The sequence below is a fragment of the Hippocampus zosterae genome, chromosome 15 (assembly GCF_025434085.1).
Source record: "Hippocampus zosterae strain Florida chromosome 15, ASM2543408v3, whole genome shotgun sequence".
In the NCBI taxonomy this organism is placed as follows: Eukaryota; Metazoa; Chordata; class Actinopteri; order Syngnathiformes; family Syngnathidae; genus Hippocampus; species Hippocampus zosterae.
The window spans coordinates 12339004-12361778 of record NC_067465.1 but is presented as its reverse complement, the minus strand read 5'-3'; the positions used below and the strand labels follow the sequence as shown (position 1 = coordinate 12361778).

At 41.8% G+C, this 22775-nt stretch overlaps 2 protein-coding genes across 8 annotated transcripts in view; both read right to left on the bottom strand.

The window, feature by feature from the left end:
• On the bottom strand, window positions 1-9085 carry LOC127616311 (tetratricopeptide repeat protein 39C-like). 3 transcript variants are annotated; one of them, XM_052087833.1, is made up of 14 exons: window positions 8427-9085; window positions 6081-6129; window positions 5526-5654; window positions 4876-4990; window positions 4380-4752; window positions 3203-3371; window positions 2996-3089; window positions 1921-2028; window positions 1743-1852; window positions 1518-1641; window positions 1342-1439; window positions 1155-1259; window positions 455-493; window positions 1-378 (listed from the first exon to the last, which is right to left on the bottom strand). In XM_052087833.1, the coding sequence occupies exons 1-14, from the start codon at window positions 8561-8563 to the stop codon at window positions 289-291; spliced, it is 1740 nt and encodes a 579-aa protein (XP_051943793.1). In that variant the 5' UTR covers window positions 8564-9085; the 3' UTR covers window positions 1-288. The 3 variants fall into 3 exon arrangements, with proteins under 3 accessions (XP_051943793.1, XP_051943794.1, XP_051943795.1); XM_052087834.1 differs by having other exon boundaries at window positions 5526-5672; window positions 8427-8521; XM_052087835.1 differs by lacking the exons at window positions 5526-5654; window positions 6081-6129; window positions 8427-9085 and having other exon boundaries at window positions 4372-4752.
• Window positions 9086-10015: 930 nt separating this feature from the next.
• si:ch211-241e1.3 (laminin subunit alpha-3) overlaps window positions 10016-22775 on the bottom strand; it is a 68253-nt gene continuing 55493 nt past the window's right edge. For 3 of the 5 annotated variants that reach the window (XM_052087800.1, XM_052087802.1, XM_052087803.1), the window contains exons 57-76: window positions 22566-22760; window positions 22335-22483; window positions 20754-20916; window positions 20525-20652; window positions 19639-19780; window positions 19329-19424; window positions 19087-19244; window positions 18892-19009; window positions 18027-18167; window positions 17803-17933; window positions 16915-17049; window positions 16717-16837; window positions 14422-14558; window positions 13937-14117; window positions 13640-13798; window positions 13392-13557; window positions 13078-13223; window positions 12272-12365; window positions 12067-12186; window positions 10016-11424 (exon numbers count right to left, since the gene is read on the bottom strand). In XM_052087800.1, the coding sequence (XP_051943760.1) occupies window positions 11279-11424; window positions 12067-12186; window positions 12272-12365; window positions 13078-13223; window positions 13392-13557; window positions 13640-13798; window positions 13937-14117; window positions 14422-14558; window positions 16717-16837; window positions 16915-17049; window positions 17803-17933; window positions 18027-18167; window positions 18892-19009; window positions 19087-19244; window positions 19329-19424; window positions 19639-19780; window positions 20525-20652; window positions 20754-20916; window positions 22335-22483; window positions 22566-22760 (2826 nt within the window). In that variant the 3' untranslated portion in view covers window positions 10016-11278. Of the gene's footprint in view, window positions 11425-12066; window positions 12187-12271; window positions 12366-13077; window positions 13224-13391; window positions 13558-13639; window positions 13799-13936; window positions 14118-14421; window positions 14559-16064; window positions 16303-16716; window positions 16838-16914; window positions 17050-17802; window positions 17934-18026; window positions 18168-18891; window positions 19010-19086; window positions 19245-19328; window positions 19425-19638; window positions 19781-20524; window positions 20653-20753; window positions 20917-22334; window positions 22484-22565; window positions 22761-22775 lie in introns of those variants that run through there. The other 2 variants (XM_052087801.1, XM_052087804.1) reach the window with 2 other exon arrangements.

The following is a 22775-nucleotide window of genomic DNA, read 5'->3' as shown; positions in this document are numbered from 1 at the left end:
TTAAAGGTTCCAATAAAAATAATTTTAATATCTTAAAACACTATCTAAGAGGATCTCGTTCACAGCATAGAGTACAGTTGTGCATGTGAATTGTAAAAGTTTTCAAGGACGTGCAAAACATTTCCACATGGGGGAAAATGTGCAGTGTATTGCAAAGATCAGTAAACCTTTTCTGTGCAAACCACAGAATAAGTTTCAAAATTACGCCACAAAAACAAATACTTCAAACACTTGGGCCTAAAACGGTCTTATTGTTTGGCTTTTTTTTCCTGCTAAAGTCAATACACTTCAAGGTTGAGCCGCAGCTCGCATGAAGGCGAGAGCCGAGTGGATCCGTACGTGAAGCCTGTTCTCAAAATCATAGCCTGCATAGTCCTCCTGCAAAAGACAAAATGTGCGTCACAACCAACAGCATGCGGGACAATCCCTTGATAGCTACGACACATTGTTATACCTTCGCCTGAAGCATCAACGTGTGGCCTTTGCCTGCAGACTAGGGAGGGAAAGAAAAAAAAGTCACTTTAGAATATAATCCAACGCGAGGCACTGACACGATGGGTTCACAGAAAAGAGATTTGAAGTACCACAGTGGGTATTACAATCACGATTAGCCGTAACGTCGCTGATGGTGTAGTGGTACACACACCGGGCTTGTGTGTGGACAGTGTGGGATCGGTTCCCACTTATTGAATGCGGGTGTGAATGGTCGTTTGTGTCCTGGGACTGACAGGTGACCAGTTCAGGGTGTAGTCTGCCTTTCACCCAAAGTCAACTGGAATGGCAACAGCAACTCCCCGCAACCCTCTTCAGGATAGGCGGTATTGAAAATTGATGTATTGCTCAAAATAAATAAATAAATAAGGTAAAATCCCCCATACATTCATTATTCATTTTGAATACTACAAATATTAACTATGCATAAGCCAAAAGTATATATTCAATTGTGGTGGGACTGTTAAATTGAGTTTTTTTAGAAGGGTTATCAAATCAATTTTAAACACACACAAGTAGATGTATCCACAACTGCAATGTTTGAAAAAAATCATCATGCATTTTATTTCTTAGTTTTTACTTGTCTTTAGTTTTATCTGCAAAAGGCAAAAAGAATCATTAAAATGTTCTCACAGTTTATCAGTCAACAGTTTTCTACCTACCTCGGAGTCGTTGAGGAGCATGCAGCCCAGTTCGTAGCAGGCATAAGGCTGCACGTACGAGTTGCTCAGCAGGCCCATCTCATCGCGCAAGGCCACCTCGAAATACTGCAAACACAAAAAGCCAAGTTCCAAAATGAGCTTTGTATTTGGATTGAATTATGATAATCATCAATAGTGATGTGAAGACCTGAATAGCATCTTTCTTGTTATGCAGGCATTTGTTTACAGTTCCCAAGAGCAGGTTTTTCAGCCCTGCGCAGGAGGCGTCGTCAATAGCCTGCAGGACTACAGAAATAGTACACACTTTTTTTCTTTTTTTTTAAACAACAAGCTGCAGATGACTATCAAAGTTTAGCGTGGTACCTTGCATCATTGTGTGCAATTTGCTGGTGGAGCAGTTGCAGAGAGCTTTCCACAGATAAAGAATCTCAATGATGGAGAGGATGCACAGTTCTTTGGACAGACTGGGCATCCTCAGCTTCTCAGCCTGGCACAAAATTCATCGGCCGATTAATCAGTCATCAGAATTTTACTCTGCTATATATAAAAAAACAATATTGGTTGATACGGTACATTAAGTCCACTCACTTTCTTCATGGAGAACAGCTCAATTTGATTGTTCTTGCGTTTAAAGAGCTTTTGGACATCGTTGAAAACTCCCGAGGCCCCCTGCAGGTCACCCATGGCTCCTTGACAAACTGAAAAAAAAAAATCAAAATTTCTAGGGGCCTATTCAAACAATGTGGGACACAAGGAGGGTTGGTACCTGCAGTCAAATATGCATAGTAGCACTGAGACCAGCGAGACTCGTTTTTCAGACGCTCAAAGGCCTTGAACGCCTCCGAGTAGTTCAGCTCGATCATGTTGCACCACCCTAGCAAACATACAACAGAAGGATGAAAAGCCAAACGCACCGATGACAACTTCTACGAACTACTCGGGTGGTGGGCTTCAATCCCGTGGCAGTTAAATTTCTGAATTATATGAGCAACTGTAGTCACAGGAACAACAAGCAGCTTGGAGATGGTCTTATAGAATTTACCTTTAACATGCTTGTCTACAATTTGCTTCCTAATCTCCTGGGAAAACTCTCTCCATTGCTTTCTCTGGTCCATGTTTAGTGTGATACACACAGTGGTACTTCCATCGCGACTCAACCGCATGTGATGTCCAAATTGGTTGTGGTTTATGCGGTCCACTGAGGCTATGTGAGGAGGAGCCTTTGAAGGACCCTGCCTATGAATTGTCTTTCTAGAACAGTGGTTGTTAACCTTGTTAGAGGTACCGAACCCAACCGGTTCATATGCACGTTCACCGAACCCTTCATTAGTGAAGAATAAAAACTAGATTTTTTAATTTTATTTTTTTACAAATTCAGAGACATTCAAAAACAAACAAACACACATTTATTAAAAACAGCAAAAAGTAAATAAAAGTACCGGTACATGGCATAAGTGTAGCTATTTTTTAATTGTATCACGAAGCGAACTAAATTTCCCGCAGCACTGATTGGACAAGCAAATTCATGTGATCATCTGCAGCCAGCAATGGCCAAGCGGGCGTGTCAAAATTAATTGACATCTTGAGTCGGGTATGTCTGAACCTCCATGGCAGAGGCTCCGTCGAACCCCTGGGACTGATTCACCGAACTCAGGTTAAGAACCACTGTTCCAGAATTTGGAAACCAAGAGTGTCATTTTCATTTATTAATACGTCTATCAGATTCAACTTATTTCTGTGACCACTGTGGACTTTTCTTTCATTAACAGAGGGGGAATCCACTATTTTGTTCATGTGTGTTCATGTAAGAATGAAGTTTATCGACCGTGGCAAATCCTTACCAATTTCATACAAACACACATGCTGGATCTCCCGCTGCTCCGAGGCCAGCTGTAAAGCGCTGTTGAAGGACGTCAAGGCGGCGCTCATCTGGCTCTGCGCACAAACGACAAGTCCGGTGAAGCGTTTGTGACACAGTGTTGCATTTTTAGCACACCATGAAGTGGGTGTGAGTGTGCTTGTGTGTTGGGCTACAGACAGGTGCTCACCTCAAGACGTTGCACTCTGCCTTTAAAGAACATGAAGAGCGACGAGTTGGGGTAAGTGGTCTCTCTCTGTCGAAGAATGGCTTTGGCCTCCGCCAGGCCCGAGTGAGTGTCGCTGTCATCCAGGGCGAAGAAGGGCTGCACTACTGTGTGGTACCACAGGAGGGCCAAGCTGTTGCAGGACATATGAGAATACAGAAACGTCAGCAAAAATAACATCACACTTGGGCTAAAAAGAGGCAAACAAAATCAGTCAGTAGTGCATAGACATCCGCCAAGGCTGAACACATAAAAATAGTCTTTACTGCCAGGACATTAGCGTACGTCTCCTTTAAAAGCATATCATTTTAGTGATGGGCAAATAAGACTTCAGGATGCTTCATGAACCAGCTGTTGTGTTTATTGAGTCCTTCAGATGGCGCTCTCTGTTCAACATTTTGCTGAAAGCAAACTGATTGACCATTTCTTAAACATCTTTCTGTACATCGACAGTGCCATCTAGAGGAGTAAAAAACAACAATTGGTTCATGAAACAAATTTGAATCTTCATTTTCCCATAGCTATATTTTTCCCTAAATACTTGGTCCAATTCCCACTTGTTCAACCATTATAGAGGTCCTGCTAGGGCTGGAACGAATTTTTGATGAGCAATTGCAATGATTTTCAGGTCAGTCGCAGTGATTCCATGTGAACATATTTCCTGAATTAAACATGGCGGAAATGTGCGTGACAACAGGTAAAACACGAAAATGTAATGTTTCATTTCACAACAATGGCGTGACGTGGGACGCTTATTTAAATTTACAATGCGCGGCTCTCCTTCAAAGCCTCTGTTCACGGAGCAAATGTTGTCTGACGAGACCTTTGATATTATTTGCTGTAATGCTGAGTAATGTATTTATTTTTGCTGTTCATGTTCTTAAAGTTTTTTTATTTACAATACTTGATGCGAGTTACTCTAGGTAACTTTTCAGTACAGATTTAGACATTTTAAAAACAATATTTAAAATATGTAAGAAATACCAAAATGTACAATGTGAAATATCCCTTCAGAAATGCATTTGTTGTTTTGTTTTGGATTGCTTTTTTTTTTTTGCCAAATCACCCGGCTCTTCGCCCCGCTGACTATCCATGGGAACTGCAGCAATCCAGGTGCACAAACAGTCACACACACACTCACGTGGCTAAGGGAGCCTTCATATCTTTGCTCTCGCTGGCGTAGGCCAGCGCCGACAGTCCTTGGAGACGGTCGCCGGGGAAGCCCAGTAGGTTGACGATCTTGAGGAGGTGCGGTGGCACCATGGAGATGCAGAGGTGGAAGAGGCCATAGCCAAAGCTGACCGAACCTTTGATCCGGTCCAGGTCTTTGGCGCCAACGACGTCCAGCCGCTGGGAAGGGCTCGACGCGGCGCAGGGCGGCGATGACGAGGCCTGCTGCTCGGACGCTTTCCTCCTCCTCCTGCTGCTGCGCTCCTGCAACTGCGTGATGTCGCTGTAACATTTGTCGTAAACTTTCCAGGCTTTACGGAGGATCCATCCTCCTTTGATGTATCCTGTGGAGTGTGAAAGAGGAAAATGGGATTCAAATATCACTTGGGAGTTCCTCACAGTCACAAAGCAGTTTAATTGGTCTGTAAATGCTGTATCCCCCCCCCCCCACCCACCCACGAATTTACCAGAGAGTTCTTGTTTGGTGAAAGCTAGCACGGCGAGGTAAACCTGGCAATCGGCAATGATGATCTGCCTCTGGAGTCGTTCCACGGCGGCCACCGCTGACCTCCGAGAGTCCGCCTGCTCACATTAGAAATAATTCGCAATGTTCAAACCAGAAGGGCAAACACACACGAGACAACTGGGAAAGTTTAAGAATCACTTTTGAGAATCATTATGGAGGATCGGCTTTGTAATGGCTTGGATACAAATAGTCCCGCCCACCCAGCAAGTATAAAATTCAACAAACAAGTCAATATTTATTTAGGGCTACAACTAACAATGACACTTGGTCAAATGCTTACTGTATTTTAATTTTTTCCAATCATAGATGTAAGTACATATTTCTCAATGATGTTGTTGCGCTGATTCCGAATCTGTCCTCATTTTTTCCCAAAAGTCAGACTCATTCGAACATGGGACAGGATAAAAGCCGCTCACATTGCACGGAACAGGGCTGACCCCTAAAAAGGGGCTAATTTCAGTGAGTGTGATTTCAGTGTGATGTAATTTGGGCTCCTTTGGGAATTTTGACTAAAGCTTTTAAGACAGCATTTTTACAGAGAGAAAAATAAAACAAATTATGTCCCCTTATATTTCAACAGTCCCGACTCACAGAGCGCTTCATCTTGTTTTTCAGGGTTTGGAAGACGCCGGCATTTTCGCTTTCGCACAACCTCTCTGTTGTTTTGAGGTCTTCTGACGCCTGCTGCATCTTCTCCTCTTCAAAAGTCATCATGGCATTCTACACAGCAAAATCAAACTAAGTCAAAGACAGAAATCGGGTTTACATTTTAGGGGAAACATGTCCATGCTCAGTGAAAGTGACCCAAAACATTGTAATCCTGGTTTAAGGGTTGGTTTCACACAACTTGAACTTGCACATTTTTAAGTTGCCAAATAATTATTGGCCCCAATGTATTTGTATGAGGAGACATTTGCACGAGAAGCAACAACACTGCCGCAACTAAACATGACTCTGTCACGTTGGAATCGATCACAGAAATTTGACTTGGCAGACTGCACTTGAAAAAAACAAAAGACAAACCTAGGACTAAATAAAGAGACAATGATTAACCATTCACTGCAATAATTATGTACTTCGTGAAACGCTCCGATTAATTTAACCCACAAAAGGTAAGCAACTTGTATGTGTGTGGCGTTGACTCACCAGAAAACTGACAAAACTAGCACCGAAGCTCATGAGAGGACTGTGGTTCCTGTGGGACCAAAAAAACAAAACAAAACCATCAATGAATCACAGAACCACATTCCATTTTGCTTCAACTTTACGTAACCAACAGTTTAACACTGAATTACAGAGGGACACGACATATGAAGCGACACACATGAAGGTTGCGTCGTGATACCCGTATGCGGGTAGGTGGCACAATAAGTACTGCTGTCTTGTTTTTATTTGATTGATTTGATTGATTGATTGATAGAAGTGGTATTTGAACAAATATTTGGATATTTTCTGGTCACCATTGACCACGAAAAATAAGGGATGACTGTACTTAAAAATATATACCCAGAATGGTACTTTTTTCAGCTTTTGGGATCTTGGGAGAAGATAAATGGTCGAGACGTGTCGATCGTATTTTTATGCACCACAGTCTGAGTAAGAGCTATTTCATTTTAAGTATCTGCCAACACCAAGTCTCGATCCGATACCTTGGCAATGCATTACGAAGAGAAAAAAGTGTTCGTCTTAATTGGCTTAATTTATTAAGAAAAAAAAAAGCTATCCCAAAATGATTTTTTTTATATGACTGTAAGTCAGTCTTGTTTCAAATTAAAAAAAAAAATACTCGTCTTTAGAAATTAACAAAATCTACAAATCTGATCTTTTGCAGCCAACGCCGATCAGCTGAAAATCATGAGATCAGCCCCGATTTCTGATCACATGATTGGATCAAGACAAGTCTAATAAGTAACCGGAAATCTAATAAGGAACATTTAATTGTCTCTCCTGCATTTCCTGAAATAGTGACCTATGCCCCACTTACTTGCTTTGTGTGTCATTAACTTCAAGGTTAAAAACCACCCACAATTAAAAAAAAAACAAAACAAAAAAACAATAATAATAATAACAACAACAATACTCTGAGGAGAAAAAAAAGCCAGCCGCTAGTTTTTGAAATACTAACTCTGAACGAGCACAACTCGAGACACACACACGTGGAATACAGTTTTCTCAGATGCACTCAATGCATTCATTTAAAAATGCTTTGCTGCTCACGTATAGCAAAGCACACATCGAGAAAAAGCAGACAAGATGATTATTGTGTGGATACGGATGTTTTGGCATGTCACGGGGCTGTTTGAACATCATCAGTACAACGCTGGTGTGTAAACATTCGCTGGAGGCTCTTTGAACAAAACAAACATGTCTTCTTGTGACCTGTCAGATGGCGCTGCGATAGATGAGCCAGACAGTGATGGCGAGCGATGAAGTCAGGAACTGAATGTTGCAAAGGAACTTGTGAATAAGGGGAAATTATAATACGATTACACAGGGCGGATGACTTCTTTTGCAAGGAGACAAGCGCAACAGGCAGACACTTCAAGCGCAGGGAGCCTTCTGAAAAGTCCACTCCAAAAATTGGAACAGCTGTTCTTTCATTATGGTTGTACACTCAAGACGTTTGGCTTTCAGATCAACAGATGCATATGAGAAAAAAAGTTGAGAGGTGCAGCTTCTATTTCATGGTATTTAAAATCGAGATGCAGAGCACCTTTTGTTTGAAGCTATCCACTTTTCAAGTGAGCAAAAGTATTGCAACGTGGCCGGTGGGTGTTTCTAGTAGCTCAAATGTTGCCTTTTAAATTGATTGCTTATACATTAGATAGTGTTTGTTTTTGGCTTTGGGTTTTACCTGTGAAAACAGCATTTGCTGCTAAGCAAACATGAAGACCAGACAGCTGTCTTTGGGAAAACTATTTTGAAGCTGAGATCAGAGCTGTTGAACAAACTGTGGGCAAAGCCAATACAACAATTCATCTTGCGAATTCATATTGCAAAAAAAACATTTTTGACTTGGCTTCCCCTTTAAAGACCTTAAAAAGTTAAAAGAGCTGTAAATGTGATATTAATAATAATTACAATAATGGTGATGATGATGATAATAATAATAATAATATTAATGTGTTTCTACATCGTGGATTTGATTTATTGGGGTTGTGTTCTGGAACATAGTCTCCGAGAGGGATTTACTGGACCTGCTTATTCAAGATTTTATTTTATTTTATTTTTACAAAATGCAATTATAAAGGGGGGCAATTATTCGTGGATCTCCGCTATTCGTCGGCCGGGCCAGTCTCTGTCCACTGTATTGTAACAGACAATTGTCAGATACTATTTACACAAACAAAGGTAACATCTTGACGTGCTCATCTTGTAAGCGGTGTCACCGACAGGCAGGAAACTTAACGAAAAATGCAACACGTAACACAACAACGGAAGCAGGGAGTGACTTGAATGGATACGGCTGGCAACGTGACAACAGACGCTCACCTGTACGCTCTGAAAAGCTTGTCGCTCTCCTTGAAGCCATTATTCAGAAGCATGTTGATGCCTTTCAGCGCCAGTTCGGCATCTTCGAAAGGCTCCCTTTCGTCGTCTTCCACGGCGGCTTCCGTCGGAGCCGCCATTGAAGTTGGGCAACACCGGGTGTGCGGTGGCGCTAGGCCGAGTGTGGCCGCGAGAGGCTGCTTGGATGGCGGCGGCAAGGCAGGGCTGCGCGCGCGCTGTCTGCTCACTTTACTTCCAGGCAATACAATCTCAGCCAGTGGCGCAGTTCCGATCAGACGAGTCCATGTCGATTTCGTACGACTACTGCCTTGTCAGTAAACAGTTATCGGCCTCTGGTGACGTTAGGATGCCGCTTTCAGTCGCCTCTGACCGGCTCGACGGTCGACACTCAGCGTAGCTGCCGGTTTGTGTTCCAGTCAGTTGCAGTCAGTGCAGGAAGTGTGGTGCCTTGACGTATTGTTGGAATTTGGACAACTACGGTAGCATTTGTGATGATCCCTATTTACTGTACGTAAAGTATCCTTGATTATACGACGTCACATCTTTTACTCACTCATGAACATCGGAGGATACACAAAGTATGAAGGACATATAGAAACGGACAATAAAAGAATAGTTAGCGTGCACTTTGATTATTCACATAATTACGTGCAAGCTTTTAAATGTACCATCCGAGTGGGCGTGGTTGTAGTTGGAAGACGTCACTCAATACGTGTTGTTTAATACAACGATTCCCTCCCAGACAACGTGAAATTATACGATGAGCAATAAAAAATAAATTATTAACTGTACACAACTGAAGCCCATTATAAATACACCGATATTTCTACGTAAAATTTATTTTTTAATAAATTACAAAAAAGAAAAATATTGAAAGAAAACCCTTAATACGTGAAGAGGTGATTCCATGGAGACTGACACGCGAGTGTGCAGTTTCCACTGTATGAATTAAATGCTTTTCCACGATACGGCAGTTGTGTTGTTCATCCATTTTTTGTGCGCCTTGAAGCACACATTTGTTTAATGGGGAAGCATGGAAAGATTCAAAAGTATTGGGTCTAAAATTGAACGTTGGGAACCCCACATTTCATGGACTCTGGAGGAACAGGTATCCAAAATTAAAAAGAAACATCTGTCTGTGAGTCTGTTTAATAAAATGTGGTGAACTACCGTATCAAAAGCATTGCTTGCATCCAGTAGTACCAAGACCAAATGTTGACATTGCACCTGTTATCATTTAAAATATTTAAAAGAGCTGTCACTGTACACTGTTCATCCTTAAAATCAGACTGATATTTCCCTAAAATATTATTTGTATGTTTTGTAGGATTGTATCTTTTGAAGGCGTTTCACCACCAAAAAAGGTGGCAGGGAATACACCCGTCTGAAGAGAGCAATTGGCTATATTTAAAATCTGTTCCTCAAAGAATCCAAAAAATGTTTTTTAAAGTGATGTGATAATTGGATCTAAAAGACAGGTTGATGGATTTCCCCGGAAGAAAACTCCACCAAGTGTCAACCATGGTTATTAATTTCAGATGAACATAAGAAAAGCACAGAGATTTCAGTAATAATTTATGAAGTAATTTAATTGGCGAGATTAAAAAATGCTTTACAAACCAGTGGTTACAAAACAGGAATGCAATTTTTAAATTAATCCCAAGAAAAATCAAATTGTAATGAATTTATTTTCATCTTTTTTTTTCTCTTTTGCACTCAGATGCAAACACTGTCTGAATCATGCATCTATATCTTTTTTGGGTGTGTATTGTTCCATTTTCAGTCTTCAACTATACTTAACTCAGGACACGCTGTTGTCCACTGTAAACCACATTGAGAACCACTCGGAAGAATGCATGCAAAAGGAATGCATAAAAATGGAAACTGGGGTCATAAATGTGATTTCTTGGCCTTTGTGGGGACCTTAAAAATGCAATAGGAATCAAACATGCCAAACGGGAAAGTAGCGAGCACCATTGACTGCAAAGTATTGATGCATACATATTTAGGTTCAACCATTTTCCATCTCCACACACACACACATATAAAAATCCATTTTTTGATCCGCTTTATCCACACAAGGGTGCTGGAGCCTATCCCATCTGTCTTCAGGCAGTAGGCGAGGACACCCTGAATTGGTTGCGAGCTAATCGCAGGACACACAGAGACGAACAACCATCTACACTCATAATCACACACCTAGGGACAATTTCGAGTGTTCAATTAACCTGGAGAAAAGACACAAACCCCACACAGGAAGGCCGGAGCTGGGATGGACCCTTGTACCTCTGCACGGTGAGGTTGACGCGCTAACCAATGGACCACCGGGCCGCCAATGCGCACGTGCACGCGCACACGCACACGCACACACACACACACACACACACACACACACACACACACACACACACACACACTTACTTTCTAACACGCTTATCCTCATGAGAGTTGCGGCATGTGCTGGAGCCCATACCAGCTGTCTTCGGGCAGTAGGCAGGGTACATTCCGAACTGGTTGATTTATATATATCAGAAATGATCTTAAAGTGCTGTGTTATGTACTGCACTGTACACTACATACTCTCCCTTCTGCAACCACCCATCCACAAAAAAAAATAAAATAAAAAGTAGATGCAATGATGAGTTGGTGCTGCACATGATTTTTAAAATAAATACATCCATACACACACACAGACACACACACACACACCATACCGTATATACATAGTGAAAAACATTCCCTGTCCTCTTGGTAACAAATTGCACATCGTTGTTTGGAGGTGGTCCCAAGTTTTGGCCAAAAAAAAAAAATAATAATAATGCTGCAGTTGTGCTTCAGCCTGGACATTCCTTGAGGTTGACAGGCCCGACCACCGAGTGCAATCTGGCGAACACGACGGACTCGCCGTTGATCTTCATGTCCTGGATGCAGCCCACAAAGGACTTGGTGACGGGCGGCGTCCGCAGCAATGACATCTCTTCTGTGTAGAGAGCGGTAAACTCGGCATGTGAAGCATTTCAATTCATAACGGGCTTTTCGTTTAACTATGTGACAGAGATCGCTTTTACCCGGGCTTTTTACGTTACATTGAAACGTGCTGCGTTGGATGCTTCCAACTTCATGGGAACAATTTGAGAAAATTACTTCGGTTTTTTTTGGTTCCCAGTGCTCAAAACAGCGAGGTCCAAAAAGTCACGTTTGGATGTATTTGGTGTGGAAATATTTAGAAAAAGCCTAACTGACAATACCATCCAATCATTTATTTACATTTATGTTACCTGTTGACATGACATTTTCCAATAAATTCTCATATCGTCTGTCCTGTAAGAAAACACGTATGTTCCTTCTTGTCATTTTTAAAATGTTTAGGTTAATGGGCTGTCTTCGTTTCAGACATATGCTGTATGCTTTATCAAATAATCACTTTTCATCCCATGGCGTGTTTTTTTTTCCAACACTGCTCTGACCTCACAGAAAACCTCCCATTCTCTAGGTTTATCTGTGGGATTTTCTATGTACAAGAGAACTGCAGAACTGTGTCTATCCTACTTTCAGGCACAGAGGTGAGCCAATACTTTTGTCCACATTGTGGAAACGCTTTGAAAAGTAGACAGGAACTCACCAGGAGCACCCCCCACATAGAGGGGATATTTGGTCAGAGTGGCAGTGGTAGATGGAGGTCCGATCTTGTATGTGTCCACTGTGTCCACGTGCAGTTGCACGACATTCTTCCTCTTGATGACTGAAAGATTTGTATGAAAAGTGGTCTATGCACGTAGAAATGTTTATAGGGAATAAATCCAAGGATGATGAAGATCGCATTTTACCAGAAATTTTATGAAAAGTTCCATCGCAGAGTGTCGTTTTTGGCCGCACGGATGCCATGAACTCCCCTTTGCCGTTGTTCACTAGGGCCACCACCTGTAAAAATAATAATAATAATAATAATATAAATAAATAAACAACGTATATAAATAAAACGGAAATCGCAAAAGAACAAAACAAATATTCAATATGGACGCAGAACACTGTAACCTTCCACACAAAATTATAGATTATAGATGTTAAAAAAAAAAAAAACTCCCAAATTGGACAAAACAGGTTCTAGCGCAATGGTTCTTAATGTGGCTTCGATCAAACCACAGAGGTTCGACGGAGCCTCCGCCATGGAGGGTAAGACACACGCGACTCAACATGGTAATTAGCTATGGCACGCCTGCTTGGCCATCACTGGCTGCAGATAATCACATGACATTGCTTGTCCAATCAGTGCCATGGGAATTTGTTTCCGCTTGGTAGTCAACGAGTGACTGTCGTGATAGTACTGTCGTACAATTAAAAAAAAAAAAGTGTACTTATCTCTTGAAATTTTTATTACTTTTTTCTGTTCTTAATAAATGTGTATGTTTTTTAATATCTTGAATTTGTAAAAAATACTGTATATATATTTCTTTTTCACTCAAGAAGGGTTCGGTGAATGTGCATATTAACTGGTTGGGTTCGGTAACTCTAAAAAGGTTAAAAACCACTGTCCTCGCCTATACTGTACCCAAGCAGTGACTGGTGCCCTAAAAAGATCAAAATTGTCCTTTTTTTTTTGTCCAAGTACTCAGTAGTGTCAGTAAGTCCTCACCTCTCCTCTGAGCAGGTATATACTGACATAATGTTGAGCTTGTTGAGCTCCGCTAGAATCGCCAACGTGCAGCAGGAGTCCAGTTGGCATCCTTGGGCGAACGTTAAACAGAAGCTCAAAACTGGATCCCACAGCGAAGGAGTCATCTGGAAGTCCAAAGAAGGAGTCATGATTTGATAGGTGTGAAATAATTGAGTGAGATTCTTTGAATTCAGATTGATTAGATTCTGTGGAGCGTATGACTTGATTTGAGCTGTATTGCGGTTTGGACTGCATCATGACATATCACACAGGGCTGATGAGCGAGCTCTCACTGACGACGACGTGCGCGCCGTTCCCCGAGAAGTAGGCCCCCCTCTGAATGGGACCCTCGAAACAGGGGCCGGCTCCGTGGTTTGTGGATGGATTCAGCATGGCCGCTCCGTTCATTTTAAACTGGCGCACGCAGCCGGACACGCTTTGCTTTGGGAGGTTCTTGGACTACAAGTAACAAAAAGTGCAAAACCAAAAACTGAGTACCGGTATTTGACTCGAAATGTGTGATCTTTATGTTATTCTGTACCTTCAACTCTTTGTGGAGGTAGTCCGGGGCACTGCCCAAGAACACAGGCGACATGAAGTGCTTCATGGAGGCCACGTCCGCCGGGCTCAGCTGACCGTCCTGCGCTCGTATCCCATCCACCACTAGGCGGAATTTCTTCTTCTCCAAACTGAACATCACCTGCAGGAAGTACGTCATGACATTTTACGTACACATGAGACCCGTTGTTGTGCAGTGGAGCGTCAGGTGTGTCTGGGTAATAACAAGGCTAGGCTATTCTGATTAAGATTCAAAACGTCATTTTGGATGTCCACTCACTGAATGCCACTTTCCATCGTTGTACTTCTCCCTGTTCAAGATCTCATTGTATTTACCCACAGACAGTCTGATTCTCCCTTTGGACATGTACAGAGCCAGGTGAGAGTTCCCTCCTCTTGTTGCAGCGAAGAACAACAGGCCATCTGGAGATCGAGTCCGGATGTCCAGAGAGAAGTGCGGCCTAGAGGGAAAGAATGATGAACAGTGACTCTCAAAACTGCCGGATCAAAAATTGCCAAACGGGATCTGGGTCCGAAAGGGACCCATCCATGATCTGAGCTTATTGTCACAAGGATTGCGGGCATGCTGGAGCCTATCCCGGCCGACTCCGGGCAGTGGGCGTGACACACCCTGAGTTGGTTGCCAGGGAATCGCAAGGCACACATCAACTGTGAACAATCTGTGTCTCACACTTATTGTAACTGCGATGAAAGATGAAAACATTTTGATACAGCTGCCTCAGATGTCATTGCCAAGGGACTCACCTGGGCTGCAGCACCTGCAGCGGCAGGCTGTAGCTCAAGCGGCTCACGGGCCCCCCCATGTGATACGCGTCTGCCACCAGGCCCGGTAACGTGCACGGAGACGCGCTCTCATTCATCACATGCGACATCGTCGCCTCCTTCAACAAAAGCAGAAAGATTCCAATCAGAGCTGGCCCTTTTAAGAAATCGACAAATGGCTTTCCTGTCAATGCGGCCTGCTGGGAAGTCCTACAAACAGTACAACGGTTGCAAGTGATCTTACACACTGTCGGATTACAAATTTTCACCTCAACAAACAGCAAATATTTAAGTCAATGGTATGACTCTTGAAAAATATGTATTTTAATTTAAATCATCAAAATGGATGGATTGATGAACATTGAACAAAAAACAAGTGTTTGTAAATACAGTGTATATATATATATATATATATATATATATATATATATATATATACAGAGCGAGAGAGAGAGAGAGAGAGAGAGAGAGAGAGAGAGAGAGAGAGAGAGAGAGGGGAAGGGGGGTGCCACGCAATTACTTTTTTTATGTATGCTTCCATGCATTTGAACTTGTTAATTCTGTAAATGTGCCAATTTACTTCTAAAATATATCCCTCCAATAAAAGACGATTTGATAAGTATGTTGATTATTGTTGGGATATTCTGAAGTGGAAAGTTTGGATTCAGTTGTACTTGCATTTCTTTAAAAAAATTAATATTTTAATAGTTGTATTACTTATGTAAGAATATTTATATCTTACATAACTAATACAACTACCCCCCCCAAAATATATATATATATATACAGTCTGTATGTATATGTATGCTGTATGTATGTATAAACAATTGTGATCTGATCCCTCCTTTCATTGTGTTAAATCCAGTAGAAAAAAAAATGGCAAACCGCATAAAACGTTTGTTCTATTTTGTATGGGAGGTGCAAAGCAAATGATGCAAAGAGCAACATAATATAATATTCCAGCCTTGGAAGTCCCAAAAAGAATCGACTTTAAGGAACCTAGGGATGTTTATTTTTGGTATTTCCAAGCAGGTGGCAGCTCGTGTTTCACACTATGACGATCTGCGATGTTAATCCACCATTACGGATCATATCTGTCAAGTTTATGCAGTTCAATCCATGTGGGTCAAGAACACACACTGGAATCGGATATCTTTACCCACTTGGGATTCAGAAGCATTTATAAGCAAAGTATCTGAACCCTATCTGAACTTTACTAGCAACGCTGTCATATATTGTTACTTAATCAAAACGTAAATACTTCCAAACATTTTTTAATTTTTTAGGTACGATGCAGATTTTGAAAATATTTGATATTTATATTGGGGATGGGGAGTGGGCTCTTGTGTGTCCAGAAAAAATACAAATAAAAATCGGATTATGGTCACATAAGGATGATGAGGATTTATGATGTGAGAAACTCAAACGTTTACTTCATATTCATCCATCCATTTTCAATACCCTAATCTAGTCATCACCAAGAGGTAAGTGAACCCAAACTACCTGCACAAGTCAGGCACGTGAACCATGTTAATATCAAACTTATAATCAAACTGGTAAATGAATTCCATTGATGGAATGCTTGTATGTTACGGTTAACATGGAAGAAAGAGACAATGAGATGATTTCAGTCAGGCTTGTTATTTATAAGTGTTGTTTAAGCATAGGAATAGCTGAAAAAAAAACATAAAACATCATGTTGAATATTTATTATATTATATTTGGAAGGATTTATGAAGGTCCAGAAATTCATGCAACGTGTTGCTTTTATTAAATGAATGACAGCAAAGGGAAGAAGTGTGGCACAATATTAGGGTTAGACTCTTGTCAGCAGGTCTTTTGGCTCCTCCTTCTCGTTCATCTCTGGAAATAAGGCAGCAAAATAAAGTCAGTCAAACACATCAAGGCAGACATTTTGACAGCCGTAAGCACCAGGGATGGGCCCAATAGAACAGGAATTTTGCCCGTTATGCGCAACTCAATGGCGCAAACGCTGTTGTTGATGTGCCACTCCTACCATCTTGGCCAAGAAATCTGCTCTTTTTTCAAGACTGATGTGCCTCCCAAATTTCATGTTTCATGTTTCCTTTTCGATTTAAGCTAGCAAAGGCCTGGCTATCGGCTGTCTCCAAACTAATAGCCTTCTCCCTGACAATTGTAAAAGTTGAACCTGTTCAGTATTTACAATTTTTACAGTTAGATTTGCAAAGCCACGAGCTTTGTGAATCGGTATTTGTGTAGAAATGCGTGTTGACAGAGCGCAAGAGCAATGCTCACCTTTTTGGGCATATGAGAGAGCATCTGTTGGACAGGACTGTCGGGGGTGCACACGTCCAACAGGACGTCTCCGGACGACTTGAAGTTGGTGAAGTCCTCAGGCTTGTAACGATGGCTGGGCCTGCGGGTATAAAAAGAAACACGGCGTTAAAAACATGCAACGGACCACAGCCAGCGCGACTCGCCAACTGCAATCACCGTCTGGTGTAGAGGTTGGAGATGCAGCCTTTGAACTTGTCTCGTCCCAAAACCACGGAGCCCCCTGAGTCGGGCACAGAGACGCTTCCGCTCTTCTCCACACCGTTGTCGTCGTCATCAATCAGCATCTCCGTCCTGTGGGGAGCGATCAAAACACCCTTTAACTAATGTGGGTTAGCTTTGATTTAGCGTGTCAAATCAGGACACCTATGCTGTCAAAAAAATGATGTGAAGTATTGAATTTACTCAATTTTATTTCGTCAGGTGTTTGCACAAAATATAATCCTCTGGATCCGTATATATTTTTTAAGTACATTGATAGTCTACTGGTCTTACCCAATCACACTTGTGTGTCATGAAAAGAACGTTATACATTTCAAGGAGTAAATGACGGTTGTATTATTTATGGAATGCCACTAGAGGTCGCCAAATCTTTTATACAAAAGTAATACAGTACTACTTTTCCACGCCCCCCACCCCGCCCCAAATGAAATAATCTGTAACTTTAAGGAGTTATTTTATACATGCATTCATTTTCCGATTTGCTTTATCCTCACACGCGGGGGGTGCTGGAGTCAGGGGACCCCCTGAACCGGTTGCCAGCCAATCGCAAGGTACACAGAGACGAACAAACATCCATGCTCACACTCACACCTAGGGACAATTTAGAGTGTTGCCATGCATGTTTTTGGAATGTGGGAGGAAACCGGAGTACCCGGAGAAAACCCATGCAGGCCCGGGGAGAACATGCAAACTCCACACAGGGGAGCCGGAGCCGGAATCGAACCCATGACCTCTGCGCCGTGAGGTCGACGCACTGGACCACGGGCCGCTTCTATTTTTACAATAAACTTCCAAACTGCTATGGATTAACTTCATATTTCATACCTGCCAGCTTTTTTGTACACGGTCACATAATGCCAGTGGCCATCGTTGTATTTCTTGTTGGAAATCCACTGCTTGTTGTTAAAAGACACAATCACATTGCCGTTTTCTAAAGCCAGATGGATGTCGTTTGCCTGGATGAACGAAAAGGAAGGAAGGAAAGAACAAATTCTGAATGACCGATTTGAAGGCAATGTGACGTCTTGATTCTGATTTCAGCGACTGACGGCTTTTTTCGACTGCAGGAGGATGCCGTCGTTGTCGGTGCTCATGAAGCCCAGCGAGACCACGACGTCGTTGGCCAGGCTGAAGTCCGAAAGATCCATCGACAGGGAGCTTCCCGGGTTGAACTCCGCTTTGCGAGAAGTCTGCACGAGAACGAGCCCGCCCAATGATCAGTACACAGAATTCAGTAGAGGACAAATACCAAGCATACGATTTTTCATTTTATTCCACGTAGGCTTATTTATGTCAAGCCTTTTGGGCATTTCGATTATATACACACACTGATTTTTCTCAGTCGAAGCATGCCGCTTTGTTTTTGTACCTTGTTAGAGAAATGATATGCCTTTACGCAGACACAATCGCGTACCGCCTGTCTTGCCGTTTTTTAAATGGTTTGCTGTATATTGATGGCATAGATTCATCAAAATATGCAATTGTGACATGACTTGTGCGTTACTGTCGCTTTGTCATAAACTTCACTGCATTAAGTGGTTAGGATCTTAACTCGGTAAAGCAAAAATCCCCTGTACTGACTTTCAATTTTGTATTTTTATATTAATCCACCAGATGGTGCCGTTTGTTCTATTCAAAACAGGCAGCAATATTTGAAATGTATTATTTGTGATTGATCTCACACTTTCAAGAATTGGTTCACATAAGATAATTCCTCCATAAACAATCAACCTAATAATCAAAAATTAGCACCAAAATCAAGGTGAATGATTCAAATAATTTTTACAAACTTTACATGTATTTATTTATTTTGTCTATTTGTGGACCTCATTTTACATATTTCACATGCCGTGTTATATTTATAACAACTGTATTAAAATGTGGTCCTTGAGGTTTAAATCCAAAGTGACTTACCAGGGAATCTTTGGGACAACCTTTGCTGATGCCCACTTTCTCGTCGATGGGTTGGAAGTTATGGTTGAGCTTCACGTTGTTCAAGCAGCCTTTGAAGGCTTGCATGGTGATGTTATGCCTGTTAGCAGAGAGCCGAGTTAGCTTGGTGCCAAGTTCACTTCCATGTTGCGAAAAGCAGGAATTGGATGTATGTACTTTTCCCGCATTTCTAGGGGTGCACCGCCAATATAATAATCTTTAAAATCAACGGTGGTGAACTGGGCTTGGGCCGTGGCCACCTCTTTATTGGCTATGCGGACTGTAAACTTTCCCTTGTTGGTTATAATGATGAGTATGTCCACCCAGTCGAGTTTCTGGAAAATAAGACATAAAAAAAATAAAGTACGTCACTAACGATTATCATGACAATGTCGGCAAGTAATGAAGCTTTGCCTTACCGGGAATGTTTTCACGTTATTTGTGGCTGGCTCTGAGAGCAAATTGCTCCGCAGGTGGACAACCCCCTTCTCCATTGTCACGGTGAAGTAATTGTCCTTTGGCGGGGAAGAGAGGAGAAGGTTGGGGGGTCATTCCTACATTGGAGGTCATTTTCTATCACCCCCATGAAAATTCTAATCACATGGTTCGCAAATCATAAAAATAATACTCATAATATTCTGAAGTTTTTAAGCTCATATTGTAAGGCTGTATCAAAATCCTTTTGGTCATGTCGATAGAAGAAGAGAAAAAAACAGTGTGGCACCTTACCTCGCTTCCAATGTACAAGAGCAGCCCATTTTCTGAATGTGCCAGGATGGACATGCCGATGAGCATGACTGCTGCTCTCTTGTCGATATTCACACGGCCATACCCGGTGCCCTGGCAGTAAAAGCCCACTGAAGAAACATACCTGTGCACAAGAAAGCAATCCGCATTTTTAATTTTTTTTTAAACTTTGGATTAATCAACCCTGGTTGTTGTATTGACAATAAAATTAACGTATATACTACGAGTGATAATAATAATCATACAAATGTATTATTCTGCATTTTATATATCATGGAATTCTATCAAATAAAAAGAAAAATAATGTTAATTAGTTAATGTAATAATGTAGTTGGGGGGGGGCATCGCCAATATGTGTATGTTCATTGGAAAGTATTGGAAATGTAAAACATAAAATAATCTTGTGTACAATTGAGATAATTAAAAGGCTTCTTTAAAATTACATTATGTGAAGACTAAATTTTTTATTGTGTGTACGTGCTACTCCGGCCAGTGGTTAAATCCTTTTTACACAATGCTAAATGCTAAAAAAAAAACACAAAAAACGTGTTTAGAGTTAATAAAAGTGTTACAATGGCGGTGGCAGAACCATTTTTTCCCCTCAATATTTTTCCAGTATTGCAAAAATAAAACCAAATCTTAAAATTGAACTTTGAATATCACTGGCATCAGGCGATATTCTTGTGCCTCCAAAATGATCCCTTTTGAGGAGACCCCCAAAATGGCGTGTATTAACATCACATTGGGAAAGAGCGCAAGCCATTTTCATCACTTTCAATTGGTTAAAAGTGTCCAAAACGTGTGGAAAAAAATAGCTAATTTATCAAATTGTAAGATGGGAGGAAGTTGTACACAAACGGGGACCAACCTCTTGCATGGAGTCTCGACGTTGATGTTGTCTTTGTGCAGGAAATTATATAAGCTGATAACCCTGTCGTTCAAATAGGCCATCTCGATGCAGCCTTTGTACATGGGATAGTTGAGAGGCGCCGGCGGCTGCGGAGGAGCCACAGATGGAAAGAGAAAACGAAAAGCGCTCGAGTTGATGCCATGTTGGGACTGCGGCCTCCTTGTGTGCCTTGCTGCCGGGAGCTCACCGTGAAGTTGGACGGGTAGCCTCCCACGTAGAAAACCAAATCTTCTGGGGTGAAGTCCAGAAGGTTTTTGGTTTCGTCTCCTCGGACGTTGCCTACACTCGGAATCCCGGGAGTGTCTGATGTGTAGTCTTTGGTGAGGATCAACTCTGCATCTTGATAAATTCTAAATGACAACAAGTAAACAACTAAGCATGATTTGAGTACGAGACATTTTTGATTGCCGTTGGTGTAAACAAATGTTTTTTTTTCCCCCAATTTCGGCCACCTCTCCATGTCCTTTCTCTGCAGTGTTGTGCAGCACAAGTTGCCGTTGAATCAACATTCTAAACATGACTGGAGTATGTCATTTAAAAAAACAAAAACATTGGTGTAAATACATTTTCAATTCTGCAAAGAAAGTGGACATGCGTTGTGATTCCTGCCTCTTCTCCATGTCCATTCCCAGCATTGTGCGGGAGCAGAGGTTGCCAGGGTGATTGGAGTAAGGACCAATCAGTGTGATTGGAGTAAGCCACATTTTAACCCCCCCCCCCCCCCCAAGGTAAATAAATTAATAAATTCTCATTTAATTTTGCCTCACGAAAAGTGCTCTGACGTGTGTCACACCAACTCTTCCAGTCCCTTCTCTGCTGTGTGGGGCAGCATAAATTACAGCAGGGGTGGACAAGTGGCAACCCATGACCAGAAAAAAGGGGTCTTAAAAACAAAAAAAACAAAGCAAAACAACCAACAACAAAAAAAACAATGTAAAGGATTCAATATACATTTTCCATGAAACACAGGGGGAAATTGGAGGTGGGTGGCGTGGAAGAATCTGTAAAAATCTAAAATATGAAAAAAAATACAGAAAAAAGAACTGCAACTGCAGATTTAAGAGCACCACCACTGGATCTTCCTGTAGGCTGTAATATATTACAACGTGAGCAGGACAAATACATTTTGTGGATTTGAAATGATATGGAGGACAAACACAGGACTGCAATAATATTCATATATATATATGTGATTTTTTGCGAGAAAACATACACAATGCGTTCTTATACTGAATGTTGGTTTCTTGTTCAGGGTTATTTTTATGTTGCTGAGACCTTTGCACTCTACATCATACAGAGAAAGAGAGAGAGAGAGAGTCAAACCTCAGTTTTCGAAGGTCTCTGTTCTTGACCAAATCAGTTTTCGACCAATCAGTTTATTTATGCCTCGGATTACAACCGAAAATCGGTTCTCGACCAAATTGAGCGCACTTAAATGCGCCACTTGACTCCTCTCGCCTTCCTTACACGAGGAAGTGACGCTTCCTCGTGTAGCGTTCCATTATGAGCAGACGTGTTCAATGAAGATATATATATATATATATATTTTAAAGAGTGTGGTTTCGGTTTTTGAACAAATCGGTTTTCGAACAGCCTTCTGGAATGGATTATGGTCGAAAACCGAGGTATGACTGTATATATATATATATATATATAATACTGTTAAGAAAACATTTTCTTGCTACAAAGTAAATTCCATCTAGCAACAAGCGGTCGTGCAAATGAATGAGTCTGCACTGCTGCAGGGCACACGACTTGGTCACTTTACCTGTGCAGGTCGACCTTATCAAACTTGGCTGGCTCGGAAGGAGATGTGGTGATGGAGTCCGTTTTCATCACATGCTCCAATCCGTTCAACTTGTAGGCGCCGTATAGGACGTTGTTCCTCAGGACCATGCCGATGTAGTTCTTGGAGGGCTAGAGTAGGCCGTTTGTTAATGATTTCAATTTATCCAAACCGGGATCCCTCGCCCCCTCCCCCAACCCCCCCGATACACACATCCTTGTTGCCGAGGTACAACACAAACATGTCTCCTTTGTCTGCGGCCTGCCTGCGCCTGCGTCTTCCATCGCCCCTGCCCTCGGGCCTCTGCAGCGACAGAGACAAGTCGGTGTAGGCCTTAAGTTCCTCCAGGTTCTTGGGTGGATGCAACTGCACGTGACCGTTGCCTGTGAACTTCATCGGGATGGAAATCTGGAGGAACATATG

What these genes read in the sequence shown, in the direction of transcription:
- LOC127616311 (XM_052087833.1), bottom strand. Translation starts at nt 8,563, where the DNA reads ATGGCGGCTCCGACGGAAGCCGCCGTGGAAGACGACGAAAGGGAGCCT. An exon ending in ATGAAGGCTCCCTTAGCCAC is followed by an intron (nt 3,372 to 4,379) that starts GTGAGTGTGTGT and finishes GTCCTGCAACAG; the next exon opens with CTTGGCCCTCCTGTGGTACC. An exon ending in CTATGCATATTTGACTGCAG is followed by an intron (nt 1,853 to 1,920) that starts GTACCAACCCTC and finishes TTTTTTTTTCAG; the next exon opens with TTTGTCAAGGAGCCATGGGT.